Source organism: Coccinella septempunctata, chromosome X (genome assembly GCF_907165205.1).
Source record: "Coccinella septempunctata chromosome X, icCocSept1.1, whole genome shotgun sequence".
NCBI lineage: Eukaryota > Metazoa > Arthropoda > Insecta > Coleoptera > Coccinellidae > Coccinella > Coccinella septempunctata.
In genome coordinates, this window is record NC_058198.1 from 1,634,342 (window position 1) to 1,655,338 (window position 20,997).

The window sequence follows — 20,997 nt, forward strand, 5'->3', positions numbered from 1 at the left end:
ACATTTTTTGCATGCTTCGATTTGATGAAAAATATCTGTTTCGGCTTCGGTGTGAGTCAACATCTGATTATTCTGTACTGGAAATGTCTCGAATATGTTAAATAATGAGCATATAGGTATTTTATTCTGTTTCGGTCTTATTTTAATTCTGCCTATACATATACAGGAGGAATTCGGAATTTCTACAACTCCCAATAAATGTCTGCGAATATTTCACTTTATTTCTTGAACTTCGATACCATGGGAAAGCACATGGGAATTTCGTCTCGTTAAAATTTACCCATTGCCGTATCTTACAGAAATATTTGATGAGACTTGCTGTCGTCTAATCTGTTTACTGATTGTACAATGATGAATAACCTCAAGGATATCTTTATTCTTCACGATAGATCATCACTTACTTTTCGAATTTGAAGTTAGAAGAGCGAATTATTGTTGCAACTTTAATTGATGGGATGCGGCAGCATATTTAATCCGCTTCAGGTCCTTTCTCATTATTTCCTTCATTTCAATAACCACAACGACATAACGATTCTGTGTCGTTGTTTTATTTATTCAGCTGTTTCTATACCTTTTGATTGGGCTTTAGGGCTTCTATCTAAGCCGATCCGTTGGTGGAGAATGTGAGCATGAAAATCATGAATGTTGCATGAGTTCTAGGAACTTGTCCGACCATAATTCACAAACGTCCATGCTAGAGTTAGTGGCTTGCTGGACATTGGCTTAACGTCATCCTTTTCAGTCATATCTACTTCGTTTAGCAGTCGAAGAGTTCAACAGCTATGAAAAGATGGTGTTTCCCTTTCGGAAAACTCATGCCATTATTACGTCTTGATTAAAATATCTTCAAGTCGCGAAATATTGCAATATTCCGGACATAATTAGTTAGTTTCCAACCCTTGACCTGAAAAATACGTCATAACGTAACAAAAATTTCTTTGAAGGTCCATTATTCCACATGATAGTGTATTCCACAGATAACTTTATGAACAAACACAGTCAAGTTCATCTTCAATAGAAAAATATCTATCCTAAACATTCATTTGGTTTTTATTTCTTCCATTTTAAATGTTGATACATATTCATTTTCTTTACTTGTTTTTTTATCTGCCTCCTGGTGAATCCCATAGACGTATGGTAAGATTTTAAAATCTGAATCTTCCATGAGTAGGTACCTGCATGAAGCTCGAAATACATATTGATTTAATAATCCTTGGCAGTTATCAATCGTTAAACGCAAAGCCTGGAAATCTTCTTGTTTGTCCGAAACTCGAACTTTGTTGTTGGGAAGTTTTCCTACTCTGAGAATTCTAAATTATGGTGCATTAAATTATATGTTTTGGGGTATTGACAAACGGGATTGAATGGCAATTTTTTAGAACCTGAATTACTTGCATGATTTCTTCTAAGATGAGTTATTTAACCACGTGTTTCTCTATCATAATACCATCTTCAGGTGAATCTAATAATAAGTCAAAATGTCTAGAATATTGCAGTGAGCGTCTTAAGACGCATATATCAATGATTTCTACAGTTTTCGGCACAGAAAAGAGTAATTAGAAAGACTGTTAATTTCTAAATTGCTTGATATTTGTTGATGTAGAGATTCGGAGTATAATTCAAAGCATACTGCGATGTTACAATCAACCTGTAGTATATTTATTCATTTAAGAAATTTTCGTATAATTGTTCATCCAACCAGTACCTATATTTCAATTAATATACAGAGTTGAATGTGGGAAAAAAATTATTATTATTAAATCATACTCAACTATTATTTCGAGGAATATAAAATTAATATTAGGGACAATTCAATAATCAAGATTTATATGACATCCATTGCTTTCCGATAGGTTATAGATTATAGCTCAATAAACTCCATTTCCCCCCGATTAAAGGGCACTATTATTTTCAAGAAGCCAAATAAAAAATACTAGTCGTGATACTAGTAGGGGTAACCGAACACCATGATGGCGGTCCTTAAACGCACCAATCGCTTAAAACGCATTGTCTGGATGTTCGATAACCTATATAGAGGGTTCTGATGAGGAGGTTAATCGCCTCCCTAAAAAAAAAACAAAAAACTTCATACCCGCCTACCGGTCACACATCCTGAAGGGTACCTATATTATGAAAGTTTTTCACACAAGGCATCAGCCATGTTTGGTTGCGGTTTTTTAGAAGGATTCGGTTTTTGTTTCATACAGGAAACACGATATTGTTCTTGGAAAATGATTTGTTCAACGGAGATCGACGAATGAACTGTTGAACGCTGAGAGTAAATCACTCTCACACATTTTTTAGATATTTCCTTCACCATCCACGCTTTCAATCGGAAACTAGAATCTCATATCCAATAATCTAGTATTCCTTACACGAAAACATCTCGATCAAAATTCATATTCTGTCCATCGAACCATGAGATAGATTTCCCTTTTCGAAAATCCTTCATTTCCGGTTTTCAGTTTGATGTGAATCTTCCCTTCAATCTGATGAATTTCACATAATTCTCATCCAATCGCATTGCTTACTGAATATCGTTGAAGCTCAATATATTGAATATCTGCCATTCAATACGTCAAAATGTACTTGACGAATTAATTAAAATCTCTTCATTGGATTAATCGCTCAGGAATGTTACCTTTCAATCCGGTACAGGTTCTGGGGATGATGCTTGAATGGAAATTCCTGGATTTTCCATCTCTGCTCTCCGAAAGGAAATATTGGGATAGCCACTTCTTTATCGATGTGTTTTCCAATTAGCTACGTTCAATATGTTATGGCGTAAATTAACACATTAACGATGAATTAGTCGGATTTCGTTTTGTCAAGTAGATTTTCTTCCTTTTCCTGGATATATTTCTGAATAGACGGGGACATGACTAAATTCCCATGTAGGGGTTGGTTTCTGGATTAAATGCAATGCGAATATAATGCGAGTCGATAGCTCCTTTCTTTAACCCCTTTCTCTGTAATTGCCTATTTTGGAAAGTTTGAACTCATTCGTCTGAAAATTCCTTCCCACATGAAGGTTAAGAGAGGGTGGAAAAGTTATCCAGGTGAATTACGTGGTAATTCAAAACACACCCTCAAAATATAAGTCGGGAACAAGTTTGTACCTGAACTTCTAACAATAAGAGAGGACTATTATTAAATTTGTCTGAGCTCTGCGTAAAGGGAAGTTTAAGCAATAATTGAACTTTCTTCTTAAAACATTCCCTTATAAATCATACAGAATCATAAGTATGTCTTGTGAAGCCAGGGATGACTGTGTTTGACGCATATGGTATTATAATAATAAACGGGTATATTCCAAAGATCTTCATAAAACACTAACTAATAAATTATCGATTGAAGGTTGTATGGAAACTCACAAAGGTTATATGAAGGCAAGGAAATATTAAAATTTTTTCTGAGCTTATTCATAAAGCGATTGCCTTCAGTGGCGTAATATATTCCATCCTATCCAGTCTACTAAAGTTATATTTCTTTTTTGAGTAATACTTCAATGTTTTGAATATTTTCATTCTGAAAATGTCTATCTTATACATCTTGAAGAAATATGCTTCCATAGACCCAAATCCGAAATGATTAAATCCCTGTAATGAATCCATCACAGGCTGACTCTGATATTCATACAGGCAAGGGAAAATACCTTTCTTTTCATTACGAACAGCGAACATAAAGTTCAGAAACAGCCTCGTCCTCAGAGAAAATCGAATGATGGGGAAGATATCCCTATAAATGCCCATTCGTGCTGAAACGTCCATTCGGATAAGGAAGAGATGTGGGAGGAAATGAAAGCTGAAACATCAACATAATTATTAAAAATATTTCAAGTATTTCCTGATAACTCTCATATCTGGAGGATCGATCGCAATTGAAGGGGGACGTAATAATGAGAAATACCAACTGGAACAATCATTAGTAGAAAATGACTTCGACGAAATCGAAAAAACTCAAAGAAAAGAACTGATAAATAGATGAGCAGGCTGAATGAGAGTGAGCTATACACGTCAAGATCTAAGGTGATAATGCACCGCATCCTTTTTATTTAAGAGGTTATTGATTTAGCACCCTACCTCTGCCGTATGTGTAGGATGCACGTATGCTCTTCATACACCCCTTCCTTTCAGTGGCGTAGCTCGCTTCCAATGTCGTAATTATATCTTGTTTCAATGGACTTTTCTGGTGGAATTCTATAACATTGCGTCACATCCACGACTCCATTTTGAAACGTTTTTTTAAGGCTTAAAATACAGGATCGATTCAAGAGAAGAGATATGTCTAGTTATGTGGAAAAAGTATTATCACCAAGTCATTTTTCGAAATTACTGTCATTTCTTTGGATCTTGCAGAAAAATACCAACACATTGAAGTATTCAATTCAAACATTCCTATCATTCTACATAAAAAAGAAGTAAGTTTTCGAACAAAATGCTAATCAAAACACTGGGAGCTTAAGCAGTGGTAGACCCAACTGAATTCATGTCTTATAGAATCATAGACTAGGTATTTAAATCCCTAGTAGATAGTAGAAGCACAGAAACCACTGGGACTTTATCCAGAAAGCCAAAAAATGTGTCATCAGTGGTTCTCTTATTGGTGAAAACCTTTCAGATTGATTTTGATGGCTTCCAGTGAAAGTTAACGTCAGAATCTTATTGTTGCGACAGTGTCTATTGTCAGTGCGCCACTGTGCTCCTTGCGCCCGTTCTCATACAGAGAATCCCCCACACATACGAATCTCGCATTACGACTGCATCAACGGTTATTATGACGCCTTAGTAATGAATGATTTTTTTTACATTTATTTTGATAGTTCGGAAAAGGGGGCTCCTTTCATTTTCCACACCTTGGGTTTTCAATTATCGCGTGCTGTGTTTGAGATCCACCCCCTTTTTCACACTTGTCGTCATTCCAAGGGACAACTCCATAAGGGGTTCTCTAAGGGAGAAGCCATGAGTTCGCATCAGAAATTAGAAATTATGAATTAATGCCATTCTTTAAGCAACAATCATTCTCGAACCCTCTGTGCTTCCAACGCAGTGTCGAGGCATATCTTAAGAAACGTGGATAAAAATTTAATATTAACTTTAGAGATTCCACATAATTTTCACTAACATGAGATTAAACCACGATACGTGTTTCGCCATCTAAGTGACATCTTGAGGTGAGGTAAGGTTGAATTTTTACTGTCACCTGCCTGAAGATGCCACTGTTATAGCGAAACGTGTGTCGTGGTTAAATATCTCACTGCAAGAAATCTATTTGATTTGGTTCAATGTAGTCCATGATTGCTTTTGCTTCAATCGATAATTTATTGAACTATTATTGGGTATTCTTTTTTTAATGTATTCCATTTCTTGTCAAATGAAACGCTATACGTAATGTAATGGTTAGTTTTTGCCTAATAATCTCGGCGTTTTCATTTTATCGCTCCAGTTCGAATACGTATTGGATTTGTATGAACGAAATATATAATATGCTTCGGTTTCTCATCGAATGGTTCGAATAATAACGTTATAAATCCAGAATACCTATGGCGAAAATCAAACACAGCCTATTTCGGGTCTCATTCATGAATATGACAGTTTTATGTAAATGGCCTGCTAAAGGATTAATATAAAAGTAATAACAGTTTGATGCTACACTAACTCTGCAAATTTCATCGAAACCTGGCATTTATTTGACATTCGATATGATAGCATAAGTATTTTGATATGCATGCATGCATGTGCGAATGATATTCTGATCGGAAAATTACGCAAACTGTCCTTCACTTTTCATTTTTGGTTACTTAGGTTCAAATTTGAATGAATAACGAAGAACTCACTCGCATTTCATCGAAAACGCATGCATCAGCCTGCAGATAACGTCTAATTTCCGTTACTTGCAAATTACGGATGAAAAATTTCAATTTCTTAACTGCAGCCACACATCGAAAGCGATTTGGGACGATTGTAGATCGTGTTTATATTTAATTGATCATTAGCACCTTGATTCAACGAAACCCCAACTAAATTTGATGAGTCGTTTAATTTTGCATAAATGATGATTTTCTGGTTTAAATAGAATGGTGTCACTGATATGTATCTCGAAATGAGGTACATCATTAAGGATTCGCAATATGAAAGGCAGCGAATTTGGAGAACCCTGCATGGGTTATAGTTAGTAAATGAACTCTCGAAGAAAGTGAGTCAAAGGAGAAGACGGAAAGGGCAACAAAGCTGGTCGCAATATCGCAGTCTAGAGGCTGAAGGTGCTCCACTAACAATGCGGCTAAACACGCTCATATCTAGATCATCAAACGTCTTTAAAGCGCTTTGTATAGTCGAGTGCTATGATGAATGACAAGCATGTGACGATGTACCGATTTACACCTCCTATTTCTGTCCCACACGATCCTGCAATATTAGTCCTGTACATGAAACAGTACAGGCGTCCATCGTGGGATCAAAATCCGTATCTTTCACAAATATTCGGCAACATCAAATGTTGAAACTCTAGCACTATCATTGTATAAAGACCACACAGTGGTCTTTATACAATGGCACTACACTTAGTGGGAAAAATTTAATGACTCTTCTGATTCAGGAAGATAGATAGGTTTTTATTTATTCTATCACAATTATTTGGCATTTGGCTACCTTAGGGGGTAGGTAGGGGTGTCACAGTTGTAACGTACGTTTAGAGATACAATTTATTAGAAATGGCTCTAGAGGTGAAATTTTAGAGGCAGGAAAATTGATGGTGCAGTTCTGAAGTAATAATGAGTCCAGCCCTGATTCGAGAGAAATGGAACTAGGGCGCTTGCATTTTCATTACCTCGTCGATCGATGCAAGGGCCTGCATCCTAGAGGATGCGTATGTTGTGAATGCAGAAAATTATACACGCAGCAAAATTCCTCCGCCACGACTACATGTGTGCAGAAAAGCGAGTGTTTTTAACAAGTTTTCTGTAATTGCACAAAACGGCAATGCGTTGCTAGGGAAATGTTGGGGGGCACTTCTATTGCCCATATCTTGCATTTCATTCCTGCTTTCCTTGAATATTTTCATTTTTTTCCACTTCTTCACAATCTGACTGCGGAAGATCTTCGCTAATGAGTACCTCATCTGATTGTTTGGGTGAAATAAACTCGTCACTTCTAGAGAGTATTCAACAATCGAGTGACGTATTTGAATCAAAATTCATGTGGAAAAGTTACGAATTGTGTATAGAAAAGATCACCAGTAGTTTTAACCCAACACAATTAATTAGACTGTGTCAAAAACACAGAAAAAATCATAGTTTAAACACGACAAAATTATTTTCCCATACATGCTCAATGTTTTCGATCTAAAATCTGTTTAACTTGTTATTATCCTGAATAAAATTCTCCCTGAATCGGAAATAACGTCATTATTCGAAACCCTTTCAGCCTGATGGAAACAATTAGAGTAGAGTAGTATAGATCCCGATATATTTCATCAACACTTACCACTAATTTCGCGACATCTGAAAATCAATTCAACGTTATACGGTTCTATGAGCTTCTTCATCCGAAGCCCCTGTGTTTCAATGTAATATTCCCCATGGAAATGGACTGAATTTCCCGCAATAAGATAGACTAGACAGTCAAAGGAGAGAGGCTTTTATAATGCTCCCGAATGCGCTTTATTCCCCGATGTTAATGTCACAAACGAATTCTGGTTGAATCAAACGTCATTTGTCGCAACGTTTAATGGTCTACGTAGCCGTAACCGAATTACGACTTTTCATCCCTTATTTTTCGACGAACTAGGGGTTGCATTAATATTTTGAGTGATAATATTGATTCAAGTTGAAGACTGAATTATGTCGCTTCTTCGCACTGGTGAATAGTCGGATTTAACAAGTCGAACGTCCTGTAAAACATGGATGAATAAGGTACTTTTGCTTTTGAAAGCTTTTTTTATTTGCAACAAGTAAGTCATGGTTCCAAAGCTGTTTGCTTAAGATGTCAAGATTTGTCACTACCGTACCTATATCTATTGCAAAATCGTCAAAAACACATTATTTAAAAAGGAAGCGCATTAAATTATTTCTGCAGGAATCGAGTATTCGTCCCCTCTAATTCCCTCCCTGACTCCCGAAATATAATACCTACCCGATTTGGCAAGTTCGACAAAATCAAGGCAGCGATAATAAAAATTCCCGGATCAGCATAGCAGATTCGCGAAATCTCAGAATGTGAATGTTATTTTTAAATCCCTCATAATATTATCATCGTAAAACCATATTGGAGATCATACCTACGTTTGAGGATTTAAGCGGAGTTTAGTATCACCCGAAGGCTCAAGCATCGTAACTTGTGATTATCTTCTGTAAAGCATGGCCAGTCATGTTGTGCAGTTCGTACTTTTATTCGTATTATTTTATACTGAATTCGATTAAGTTCACTGACAAATCATGAAAACAAAACTAACTGAGGACATGTATCGAAAAATCCTGAAAATCGCACCCTACCCTTATAGCTTTAAAAAAAATACATATATTCCAACTCGAAATTGAAATCTCAATCATTTGAATCATCTTAAGTGATAAAAAGCTCATGATTAACATCTATATAGACTTCCCTAGAGGAAAATCATTTCCGTTGAATGGAAATCTGATTATTCTAGGTATTTACTTTCATATTTCCGAACTGATGTGAAAATATCACAATATCTCGAGGCCAATGCTTCACGAGCCATAAAAAATAGAATCAAAATCAATAGTGATTTGAAAAACACTAGTGAGATTCAAAAGTAGACTCTCGTAACATGGGTTTTAACCAAGTATCGTTCGCCTGTATTCATTCAGATTCGAAAAACAGTGTTTAAACATTCCAAAAAGAAAAAAGAATATACTCTACAAAATTGCAATCGCTTTTGGAAATAGCCAAAAAACCTATTTGTGGGATTTATATTTTTCCTGAAGCACCACCTATACGTTGTCACCGCAAATACCTTCATAAAGATGAAGAAATAACAGAATACAGTGCTAACAGTCTGTATTATATTCCTGTGCTTCCATCTGTTTTCATTTTTTTTTGCAAAACTTTTCAATGTCAGCAGAGACATTCCTGATATCAGGAAAGATTCATTTATATCTTCAATATAAATATAAAATATTTATTTATCCGAATCGATATACCTCTGGATATACGTTCAGTTCTGTGGTTTCTAGCAAAGAGGTTTCTAGTCGACTTTGGTTAGAAATTTCAAACGAACGTATGTTTTACGTTCCGCGTTTTTATCAAAGTTTTTGTGAAAGTGTTTTTTCAGTGATGCATAAAAGAGATAAATGTGGAAATTTTAATAATTCCTTCTGTTCAGCCGATATATGATGTAGTATTATTACATCGATGCTTGGACCTGGAAGTTTGTGAGATTTTATCTAGCCTTCTCTCAAAGAAGTTTCATATTCCTTCATCTTCATTTGTTAATAATTTGTTACAGCCATTTTCACTTAGAAATAATGGATCCAGAAGAAATGAAAGAGCAGAGTATTGAAAAAGTTCCTAATTTGGAAGTTGCTTACCTCATTCATCACCTACAAAGTGTAGATGATGATCCACTTGCTGAGAAATTAAAAAAAATGCTGGAGGACAACGGTAAGTATTATCTTCTAACAAAATGTATCAAAGAACCTATGTTTTATTTTAGATATGACGCCCATGTATGATAGACTATGTCATACTTTCAGTTGGTGTACTCCTGATAACCCACGGCTTAGTCATATGCAATTAGCCAATATGACAACATTATTTTATCTTGAAGGAGCCCTCTTTAGGGCAGGAGATAAAGCAGAAAAGATTGACTGGATGTTAAAGAAAGCTGAATATTATAGTAAAATTGGGGATAAGATATCAGCGCTACGCACTTTCGAAGAAGCTTTTAAGTTATCAATCCCTCTTGGTACTCTTATGGATGCCCTTTTTCATGTTGTTAGAATCGGAATGTTTTATCTAGATTACAAACTCATGCATTACAAGTTACATATTCTAAAAGGGTGAGAATGTTATGTTAGAAATAGGCATCTTAAAAAACCTCCTCAGGTTGACACAATTACCTGCATGTTCGTTTTTACTTTTAGACTTGAATAAATGTGCATGTTAGGGATTGTGTTAAACCAAGTAACTTTTCGAAAATGTCTTGTCAATGCAAAATTTTCAGCTTAATGTACCATGAGGTGAATTGGGAGAGAAGAAACAGAATGAAAATTTATGAGGGTGTTTATTGTATTAGTATTAGACAATTTCACACTGCTTGCTATTTGTTTTTGGATACAATTTCTACTTTTTCTTCTTATGAAATAATGAATTATGCTCGTTTTATAAGATACACAGTTTATTTATCAGTGATGGTTCTGCCTAGGCGTTCTATCAAAAAGAAGGTAAATTGGTTTCTTCAGGTGTACTAATTATTATTTTCATTCTTATTTTCTCAGATAATTGAGAATCATCGTGTCAGAGAAACTCTTAGCAGTGATCCTGAAACAGAATCATTTCTGTTTTCCCTGTACAATTGTAACTATGCAGAATTTTTCATTACTTTAGGTAAGAGGGTTTTCACTTGGAAATAATTGAAACTGTTTGAATTTTTGTTCGAAAAATATTCCTTTTACTAACAGAGGTAACAGATTCCATTTTAAATTTATGTATGCAAATCAAGTGCTTATCATGCTTTAATTTTCCAGCTAAGATTGAGCACCGACTAAAAACAGACCATTATTTCCATATGCACTATCAGTACTATATTCGAGAAATGAAAATTATTGCTTACACACAATTATTGGAGTCCTACAGATCTTTATCAATTTCAAATGTTGCTGAAAACTTTGGTGTTAGTGAAGAGTACATTGAAAAGTATGGTTGTGTTTTCCTAACTATTGATGTTTCATTTTACTTTCAATTTCAGGGATATTTCGCTTTTTATTTGTTCAGGTCGCCTTTGTTGTCAAATAAATCGCTTGACAAATACAATAGAAACAAATAGACCTGATAAAAAAAATCGTCAATTTCAGTTGATCATAAAGCAAGGAGATTTACTTTTAAACAGGATTCAAAAATTGAGTCGTGTTATTGAGATTTGAACAGTTGGATGCTTTCTCTCATTTAATGATTCCTCTACAGTATAAAGAATGCATGGACATTCAGTGGTTTCGACATCTAGTCTGTAAAGATATTTTTCTATTTGTAATACCAATAAAATAGTATCTATATATTTTGAGTACTTATTTTCTATTAGTTGTCCAGATTGCTGGTATTGATTTACCCTGAAATTCCCCTTGCATATGTATTATTTAATATATATATATATATATTTACATATATATATATTAGTATCATTTTTTTTATGGTGAAAATATTTACGAATATGTTTGAATGTCTTCGACTGTATTTGCAGTATTTGAAAACGTTCATTCCTTTATATTTGATTTTGGGAATGCTCACGAATGCACACTTTCGGACGTTTATGTTGGCGTTTGCCCAGGTGATTACACCTTGTATGTTTCGTTCGTGAAATCCTTCCTTATTATTGAACCATTCTCATACCCCTGTTTTCTAAAGGAAAGGGGATAATGATTCGATAATTTAAACTCCACCTTATTGACTAATTTTTTATTCGTACTTAGTTGATTAGCACTGATTAAAATCACTTTAGTCTTAACACTTTAAATTTTGAATACATAAGATATGGTTCTGAATATATGGATCGCATCTTGAAAATAATGAAAGAGGTAACAAAAAAGTTTAAATTATTATTCATGAGGAACATTTCACTCCATATAATCAGTCACTGAGTTGATAGCTTTTGCTATCAACTTTATTTCTACTTATAATGAAAGTGAGCCAAATCGGAAATTATATAATATCTAGTATCCAGCTTAACTTTAAACAAGATTATAAAACTCATGGAAATAAGTCTTATTGGTCACCTCAATTCAGTCGTTAATTTATTTTCAGCGTTATTAGTACGTCATGAAACATTTTCAAAAAATTGTTCTTTAGTGCCTTAATAATGGGAGAGTATATGAAGACAGAGCAATAGATAATTGAAAATGCTTCATTTACAAACTATACTATATTAAGTGTTATCACATCCATTCTCTACTGATAAAAATTAATTTTATTAATAAATAAACATATAAAAATTATACATATTTACAAAGAAATCGATATTTTATTTGGATGTTGTAAAACATGAAGGTATTGCTACAATTCGCGTTCATTTAACAATATCTTAAGAGAAATTACTGAAATCCGTTTTCAGTTTTATGGATGGTGCGTTGCTCACTAAAGGCTTATTCATGTTGACTTCATTTTTTAATTTAATAGACTTTTGTTGATTATTTCTAATGGCGGTTTCTAGTTTGACACGAAGATCACTGCACTCGGTCATGAGTGTTTTAAATTCCTGTAATTAATTCATTTTAATTCGTTTCTTGAATTGTTACAAACTTCTATTCACAAATTTCAAAAACTGAATGATTCTAAAAGTTTAGTAAACAAAATCAAACTAACCTGTGAATATTGAGGACCAATTCTCATCAACCATTGAAGACTCGTTTCATGAAGTTTCAATGCATATTTATTTGCACATTTAACAGCTTGTCCCTCTAGTAGATAACTGATCAAAACTGGTACCAGTAGTGTCAGCATTTGAATTCCTATAAAGAGAAAACCTCAAAATAAATGGAATAAAAATTAGAAAAGCCAAAACTTGCCTTGTAAAAGATCTCCTAGGAGAGCAAAAATGGGAAATGAGTATCAGAGATAGATTTTGCAGTAGGAGGTAAATTCAAAACGAATGAATGCATTAGAGCAAAGCGTGCAATACAATTGTAAGGCTTGACTACATAGGCCAATCCTTGTAGTTTTAAAATGATGTAAAAAATGATAATAAACAAATATCTTACTATTTTGTGGTTCAGCCAGAGAAATGAGGGATTCGACACAACCTATTGTTTCCAGAGTAACCAATAATTCTCCATCAGAATATATTTTTCTTGCGTTGTCCGTGTACAAAAATTCAACCAGCCTTGGTGCTAAGCTATGGATGTAAGCTGTAGCAATTGATTTGTCAGGATGAGCAAATAAAGATTTCAAAGTTTGGACACATTTTAGTCTCACCTGAAAAAAAAATGATATTTGGTGAACTGATACAGAAAAACTACTCGAAAGAATGATGATTTGCAAAATTGAACTTACTGTGGAATTAGGACTTTGTAAGCACTGCCTGAAATGATTTATGCACGGATATTGAAGGTTTGGCGCAGATATGACTTCAGAAGGTGCATGTAATACAAATACCCCTATAGAAAGCATCATTGTTACTTCGTCTAATTTAGTTTGATCATCTCCAGTTTTGGCTAAATCAATAACTTTAGCTAAAGCACTCTGAAGCAGTTTCTGCCAGTTATCACAACTTCTTGGATCACTACAATACCGATCCACAGTTATGACTTTCAGACAGTGGAGAGCCGCTTGCACTGAAGGATTATTAGCCATAATAGCATTATCATTCACGTTTTTAGTAGCCAATTCTTTGATAACTCCTGTAGTGAGGTATAAAATTGTTGGAAGGATGGCTACTGCTCCTTGTGGTGAGCACAAAGTATGAAGATTTTCCATACAAGATAAAGCAGATGCTATTAATTTTCCTGATTCATCTAATGTTTGTGTTATTCTCAGTGAATTCACAATTGTTGAATTTGGTGAAGGACTAAGGGCTGGTAGTTGCCGAACAAGGAGGCACAAACATACTTCTAGTACACTAAAAACTAATGACTTTCCAGGAGGTATTTCACCACATTCTCCACCTTCTCCTAGAAGATCAAGATTCAGCATTTCTTCATTGTCTAGTTCACCTGACTCAGCTTTCATTTTCTTCATGACTTCTAGATTCATCTGTGCAGCTTTTACGACTTGTTTCAGTACTTTCATACATAGCAATTGACAAGTATGATTATCTCTGGTTAAGATTAACCTATGTAGAACATTACACAACTCAATACACAAAGTTTTATCTACCATTAATAACTCCTTTGTTAGAGTGGAATCCAGAAGCGTATGTAGTGCTTGAAGGCAAGTTATGATACTTTCAATAGGTTCAACAGATCGTGGACTGCACAGGGCCTCCATGCAAATACCAAAAAGTAGATGGAATTTATCTGTATTTGTATTACTTTCAGTGGGGTTGTTATTCAAAGCATTGTCATTATTGATAGGCTGGGATTGATTGCTTTGGAAAGAACTAGAATTCAACCACAGAGCTGCTGCATGGAGTATTGGAGGCCAGGAGGCTACATAGTATGGTCTGGAAGATTCCATTGTGTCATTGGTATAAAAAGCGCCTCCGTCATGCGGTAATTGACTAGCAAATTCAGAAGGCAAAGAGAGAAGGGCATGATCTCTCAAAGCAGCAAGCCAATGTTGTGATAAACCAACTAATTCAGGTTGAACCAAAGTAAGCAAACTCTCGCTCTTGTGTTCGTAATCACCAAACTCGTCATCATTGGAAGTAGTTGAAGTATTTGTGATACTAAGGTCAAGAATTGGATCGCCATTACCTTTCATTGCTACAATGTAAACTTCAGCCCAGGCTTTCAGAATTGCTAGTTTCTCTAGAGTGGCCAAACTCTCATTGTACAGTTGTGTGGTATTTGTTTTCATTTCCAGTTTTCCCAGAGACTGGACCAACAAATGATGTACTCTTCTTAGATCGTACAGGTCTCTAGCTACGTTGGATCCGATCCATGTAGAACAGACCTGACATGCTGCTGCAGTTACATGAGATGAAGTATCGGGAGCAAAAGCGGGTCTTAGAGCAGCTCCTACTTGAGCCTGGAATTGCTCCAGAAGTAAATGACCAGGAAATTCAGGTTCTGGAACTTTAGCGAATTTTTCTATTATTTCCTTCAGTGTTTTCAAACCTTCCAAACGTAATGGATCAGAATCGCTTGTCGCAGCAATGAAGGCCATTCGAATTAGGTCTGATAAATGAAGTACTAGGAAGTTGCTCCTTCCTTTTGTTTGCAATTCCTTAGCCTGAATGAGATCAAAATGAGGTGATTTGTTTCTGGCTTCACATGCAGCAATAATTTTGCGAACACATTCAGCTGCGAAGACTCTTGTAGGCCACCGAGGCTGCACTGCTGGATGAGTTGAAGAGTCAGTTTGCGCATGGAATTCTGCTTGATCATCATCGTCATCTTCAACTTCTGCCTCATTATTGTCGTTTTCGTTATCCACTGCAGTCATTATATCATCATTGTTATCTGAAGATGGAAAAACCAATTTGTTATTTATGGGCTAACATTGAACCATACAATGTGAAATGAAATACTATGTATTATTCACCTGTTGCAACAGTCAAGACATCTTTGCATAGACCAAGCCATTGAGATAAATTGTCAGCAGCAAGCATCTGTAGCATACTCAGAAGTGTATCATGGATATCTTTGATTAAAGCAGGATCAGTTTCGGTGTCAAGCATACTGAAGAACACCCCAGGCAGACCAGTCTCAGTGATGAGAAGTCCTTCAACTGTATTATTTTCTCGACTTTCATTTGCTAATGTCATGGCATGTTCGCAAACTTCCTTGGCTTCGCGTTGTGCTAGTTGACGCAAACAGGATATAGCTGCTTTTCTCAAAAGAAGATGATTGCTTGATAATGTTCTCTAAAATAAGGCATTATATTAATTAACCTGATTGAAAACTTGTTCAAAATCATTATTTTACTCACGCAAAGTGTAGGTACCAGCGTAGATAAATTGACATGCTTCGGGGCAAAAAGATGTAACTGTTGTAAACAGCCTGTAGCTTCTGCTTGTACCAAAGGATCTTTATGATCTTGCATTATAGCACAGGCGCACAAGAAGGAAGATCTTGCTGTAGAAATGTTGGCAGTATTTCCTTGAAGTTCTGGGCCTATAGTGGTAATGAGTGCAGATAGCACTTTTCCAATACATTGATGAACATCTATGTATGACTGTGGAACATTGAGTAACAATTTCAAAGCCAACGAAAGGGTTGGCTCAACGTAACCTCTGAACATAGGACCTCCAGAATCTGCTATGAGAGCCAGTGCATGTAACGACCAAACTTGGACAACAGGAGAAGTTTGATCTTGAGCTAACGCAAGGAGTATAGATACACTTGTATTAAGATGTTGACTAGAACCCATGCCACCAACATATCTGTGGAGACAGCCAAGTGCCAAGGAATGTCCCGTTCGGCTTGCAACATCTCTAGCTGACTTCAACCTATCGAAACTCGTTTGTGCAAGTTCAGCGGTAAATTTATGATCAGAAACTACTTGAGCCATGCGCCCTATGGCTTCCCCAGCAGCACATCTGAGAATAGGATTTGATGAAGTTAGTGCGCTCATTATAAGTGTTGTGATCGATTTTTTTACGTCGTCCAAACCAACATTTGCTTTAGTCTCAGAAAGTCCTTTCAGGCCACTAAGAAGTGCGGTGAAAACGTTCATTTGAACAGCTTCCTGTCTAGTACTCTTTGCGTGTTTTATACATTCAGTGAAATGATCAACCATTTGCAGTCGATGCTTATTGGCAACTCTAGGGAATATCTGACCAAATAAGAGCACAGACATATCAATAACAGCTACACCTAACGGTAGAGGACCAGGAATGTTTTCATGCTAAAAAGAAATGCAAGTGAGATATAATATTTCTTGATAGGAATACTTGAAATACCTGAGAGATTTGTCGATACAGACAGCAAGGATCGTGTTCCAGTGCACCTGAGCCTGCTGCGCTATTTGGCTGAAGCTGAAATTGATAATTATATCGATATAATGATGATTATTTTTCGTTACCACTTTCATTAAACGATGAATTTTCAAAGTGCAATCTCAACAGCAGCTAGATGAAAGCAGCTGCATTCTGGTTTCAGAAGCTAATAAAAATAGCTTATTGAAATAGGCGTCAATGAAAAAGTGATAGAAGCTGTTGAACAGTAATTAAAGGATAAAAAATTGACAGAAGAGTAAAGAACATTGAATCATCTACATATTCTCCAATGTCTGGTACTACTGAAGGAAAAAAATTATTCCATCAAAACTCACTACTACCTACTCATATGCCTACATTCAATTGACATGAACTTGGAATACATTGTGACTGAAAATATGCTGGATAGTTTTTTGGGACTGATCAAAAAGGAACAGCGAAAAGACGTTATCAGTTATCAAAGATATACAGAATCAATTCCAGTGCTTGATTGTATCGAATGAAATAGATCTAATTAGATATAATACTCAGAAGTTTTGATATAACCTGGTATCGTAACAATAATGAAAACCATTAATTGGTAGGATAACACTCAAAATATAACAAAGGAAAAAAAAGAGGCAAATTCAAACGACATTTCTACACTTGAATTAAGCAGTAGCAGAATTCCTAGACATTCAACTACTCACATGTTCACCATCTCCTCTGCGGTTTGGTTCCATCTAAGGAAATTTCAAACTTCTATTAATTCAAATATTGAACATATGTGGTCAATACTTGATTAAAAGCTTCAAGATTATGATATCTATTCAACTCACAACTAGTCCATGAATGTGAAATGTGATTACTAATTACTAACCTGATCTTCGATAGTCCTGTGATCTGTTTCCTGGAGCCAGGTACCAAGTATCACTGAATCATTTGCATGACAAATTTGTCGAAGTTGAGATGTTGTAGTATTAGCAGGATTTTCAGCAAGAGTGAATTCTCCAACCAGCATTCTCAACAGATGTGTATACGAGTCTTAAATCAATACAAATTTAGAATAATGTATCAAAGATACAAAAATTGCTTACTCTCAAAGGACTGTGGGGGAAGAAGAATGAGAGTCTCATAAAGCCGTAGCCTCACCATTGCAGATGGAGCTTTCAATTGCTGCCCATAAGACTTAAGTATGCCAGATATGCTGTAAGATCAATTTAATACAACCATCTAGTTGATCAATGTGAATTGAAATTGAAACTTACTTTGTAAGCATAGCCAAAGCTGATTCAATTGGGTTGAGCAGTCTTCTTGTGATATCTTCATTTACTAACTCAGGGCAATGCTGTAGAAAACTATGCATTGCTGTAAGTGCCCCAGCCCGCCCTTCTAAAGTAACTTGCCAAGTAAACGCATCTCCCCTAGCTTTTTCAGAATCAAGCTCCTTGTTTGATCTGGGGAAAGAATTTCTCCAGAGGAGAAGCATCCTTGGCAGTAAACCTCTTACTACGGGGACACCTACAACAAACAATGTTTCACAATGAGGAACAAAACAAGTTTTATTTATCCGAAATTACTTACCTAAAGTCATTATAGCACCAATAAGTAACCACCCTGCATGAGTTCTATTCAAGGACAATCTGCTATTTTGACTAGCGCTTCGAAGTAACTCTTCAGCTGTATTGAAAATAATTTTTCCCTTATTATGAGGCACACCTAGAGGAGATAAATTCACTCCACCCAATACTGCCGCTAACGCTCCACTATAACCAGAGATTGCTTCAGGACTAGTGCGATATTCTTCAATTCCTGTCACACATCGATCTATCAAAGGTGTTATTTGACTTGGAACTGCTATACAGATGCATCTCAAACACCACGCAGCAGCTAACCTTGCAGCTTGGCACGGATGGATCAAGACACTTATGGTAGCATCAATTAAATCTAGTAGAAATGATCATTAAAATAGATCCACAAGAGCTGAAGAATTTTGTGACTTACTGAGATGCTGATCAGTTATTAAATCGTAAGCTGTGGTTCCAAGATTTAAAACCAGGCTTCCAATTTCTTGGAGACCACATACTAGCAAATGCTGACTGAATAAAGTCTCTTGATTGAATTCTTTTGCATTTTCTGGATTGAAGTCAATAGAATTCATTTCTTTCACAACTGTTTGAGCTATTTCTTTACAAGCTGATGCTTGAGCTTTTTCCCCCAACATCTTGCCAAAAACACAACGTAAAATGAAATTAATGCATTTTCTTGAGTACACAGCATCTACATGTGAAGAAGCAGCTTTAGGATTGGCAACTAAGTAAAGAATGTGGTTCAGAAAGGACTTCATATTTTGTTCTAACCAAACACTCCCCAAGATCTGAACAAAAGTAACATAGGCCTGAAAATAATTGAATGTGATACTCCCAATAGTGGTTTCTATATATACTGTCTTACATGGGTAACTCCAACTCTAACTTCACGATTTACTCCAGAACTTCCTTTGATTATTTCCCCAGTACCTTTCAAGAAACCAGCTCCCCCTCGTAAAAATCCTGACATCAAAATTCCTAGTGCTTCATCTAATGAGACTAACTTGCCAGCTTTTGTTTGTTGTACTGAAATTTCCGAGGAATGACACTTGTATTGAATTCAATGAAAAAAGAACACTCACATTGCTTTTCAGGCTTTTGATTCTGAGTCATGGCAACAAGCGTGCCCAAAAGTTTAGCAACAGCACACCTAACTTCATAATTAGAGCCATCAAAAGCTCTAAAACAAAGTGTTGCCATGCTTTCTAATTCAGTGGTATATAGAAATGGGGCATGGTTCAACATTTCTAATAGGCATCTTGTTGCGGCACAGCGAACAGCCATTACTCTGTCGACAAGACAATGTTTCGATGCCTTGTATATCTCTTTGTGAACATTAGATATAGCACTCCCCATTCCAGCACAAACCTGACGTGCAATTATTGCATGAAATTGGATAAGAAGATTGTCTAGCCTAATTGGTGAAATAACTTACCTTTTCCAACGTAAGCATTATTTCAATTCTTGTTTGAGATTCTGCACTTTTCAAAGATCTAACAAGAATCTGTACGGTTTCCTCATAAGACCTCCCCATCATCCTCCCTAATTTTTCGTACATTGTTCCAACGCAACATATAGCAGCTCTGAAAATTATGTGTGAAGAATATGTAAAAAATTAAAGATTTACTCACAGTTTAGTAGATAAAAAACTAGGAGAATCATCTTTATTCTTCAGTATGTCATTACATTTGTTAACGGTGTCAAATAATAAAAATGTATCTCCTACAGAAAACAACGTAGCAAGATTTCTTGCAATGAGTTTTCTTGTAGAAGGTCCAGGAGAATCGTTGACTAGAGCTACTAATTGCTCTACTAGTTTTTTCTGACAACCCTTAATATCATTCTGAAATTGAAAAATCTGAGGTAGATCTTGTATATAAAATCATCGTTGATTTCACCTTCTGAGCTGCCACAAGTACTTTATCGAGGAAACGTAGCCATTCGAATATAAACACAGGTTTTTTTGCTTGTGGTATTTGAACTAAATCCTCTTCATTCAAGATAAGACTATGAGATGAAAGCTCCATGATCTATTAGTGTTTCGGAAGAACTGAAATGAAGTGGTGACACTTTTTGTACTAATTTATATGTATTTTGGTTGTGAATATAAGGTATATACTTGTTCACTATCTCTAAACCAACCAATCTACGCCTATATTTTTGGTATTGAAAAAAAAATCCGATTGATACTTGTTCTAATTCCTACATGATATACACAGAGGGCTTTCACCTACTTTGTGCAGAAATTACAATGCTCTACATCAATTTTCAGTTGAAGATATATATTTGAATTATTATGTTCTATGCAGCATTTTTTAAATGATGTATCAATTATTGAATTTGAACATTCTGCATTTTACATTGAAACTGTTTAGTGTCACTGTCAGATGTCTGGCTATCATAACAAGGTGACAGATAGCCAGCTAGAGCCAGGCTGGATGTTATGCTGTTAGGGTTGCCTAGCCTCTTCAGTCTTCAGCCCTCTACCCTCTCTTCAAGAGAACCAGAAAATCTTTGCTATTTTCAAATATACTAAAACAGAACCTATAATTCATTCAGTTATATCCACCATAGGGTGAAAATCGAATCTCAATTCCTTATCTTTAGTTGAAATCTCGCTTAAATATATAGATAACTTGCTGTTCATAGTAGGAAGTAGGAA

General features: G+C 35.6%; 2 protein-coding genes across 4 annotated transcripts; one reads left to right on the plus strand and one right to left on the minus strand.

Moving 5' to 3' along the window:
- The first annotated feature begins 9,182 nt into the window (after positions 1-9,182).
- On the plus strand, positions 9,183-11,232 carry LOC123321444 (26S proteasome non-ATPase regulatory subunit 6-like). Of its 2 annotated transcripts, none has more exons than XM_044909049.1 (7): positions 9,183-9,391; positions 9,466-9,620; positions 9,673-10,018; positions 10,183-10,402; positions 10,457-10,565; positions 10,706-10,874; positions 10,927-11,232. In XM_044909049.1, exons 1-7 carry the CDS (start codon positions 9,372-9,374, stop codon positions 11,099-11,101), a joined length of 1,194 nt encoding a protein of 397 aa, XP_044764984.1. In that variant the 5' UTR covers positions 9,183-9,371; the 3' UTR covers positions 11,102-11,232. The 2 variants fall into 2 exon arrangements, with proteins under 2 accessions (XP_044764984.1, XP_044764985.1); XM_044909050.1 differs by having other exon boundaries at positions 9,185-9,387.
- A 383-nt stretch (positions 11,233-11,615) lies between these two features.
- Positions 11,616-20,741, minus strand: LOC123322245 (HEAT repeat-containing protein 5B). 2 transcript variants are annotated; one of them, XM_044910155.1, is made up of 19 exons: positions 20,570-20,741; positions 20,234-20,385; positions 19,967-20,178; positions 19,771-19,918; positions 19,418-19,703; positions 19,201-19,361; positions 18,751-19,144; positions 18,331-18,693; positions 18,015-18,267; positions 17,844-17,953; positions 17,627-17,790; positions 17,457-17,489; positions 16,732-16,806; positions 15,759-16,676; positions 15,372-15,693; positions 13,221-15,289; positions 12,929-13,142; positions 12,534-12,679; positions 11,616-12,426 (listed from the first exon to the last, which is right to left on the minus strand). In XM_044910155.1, exons 2-19 carry the CDS (start codon positions 20,360-20,362, stop codon positions 12,253-12,255), a joined length of 6,171 nt encoding a protein of 2,056 aa, XP_044766090.1. In that variant the 5' UTR covers positions 20,363-20,385; positions 20,570-20,741; the 3' UTR covers positions 11,616-12,252. The 2 variants fall into 2 exon arrangements, with proteins under 2 accessions (XP_044766090.1, XP_044766091.1); XM_044910156.1 differs by lacking the exon at positions 17,457-17,489.
- Between the last annotated feature and the right edge of the window lie 256 nt (positions 20,742-20,997).

Excerpts from the sequence above, each read along its gene's own strand:
- LOC123321444 (XM_044909049.1), top strand. The coding sequence starts at position 9,372 with ATGCTTGGACCTGGAAGTTT. Across the intron at positions 10,566-10,705 it reads AGAATTTTTCATTACTTTAG|CTAAGATTGAGCACCGACTA; the intron begins GTAAGAGGGTTT and ends TTAATTTTCCAG. Across the intron at positions 10,875-10,926 it reads AGTGAAGAGTACATTGAAAA|GGATATTTCGCTTTTTATTT; the intron begins GTATGGTTGTGT and ends TTTCAATTTCAG.
- LOC123322245 (XM_044910155.1), bottom strand. The coding sequence starts at position 20,362 with ATGGAGCTTTCATCTCATAGTCTTATCTTGAATGAAGAGGATTTAGTT. Across the intron at positions 15,694-15,758 it reads CGCTGGTACCTACACTTTGC|AGAACATTATCAAGCAATCA; the intron begins GTGAGTAAAATA and ends GCCTTATTTTAG. Across the intron at positions 12,427-12,533 it reads TTGGTCCTCAATATTCACAG|GAATTTAAAACACTCATGAC; the intron begins GTTAGTTTGATT and ends AATTAATTACAG.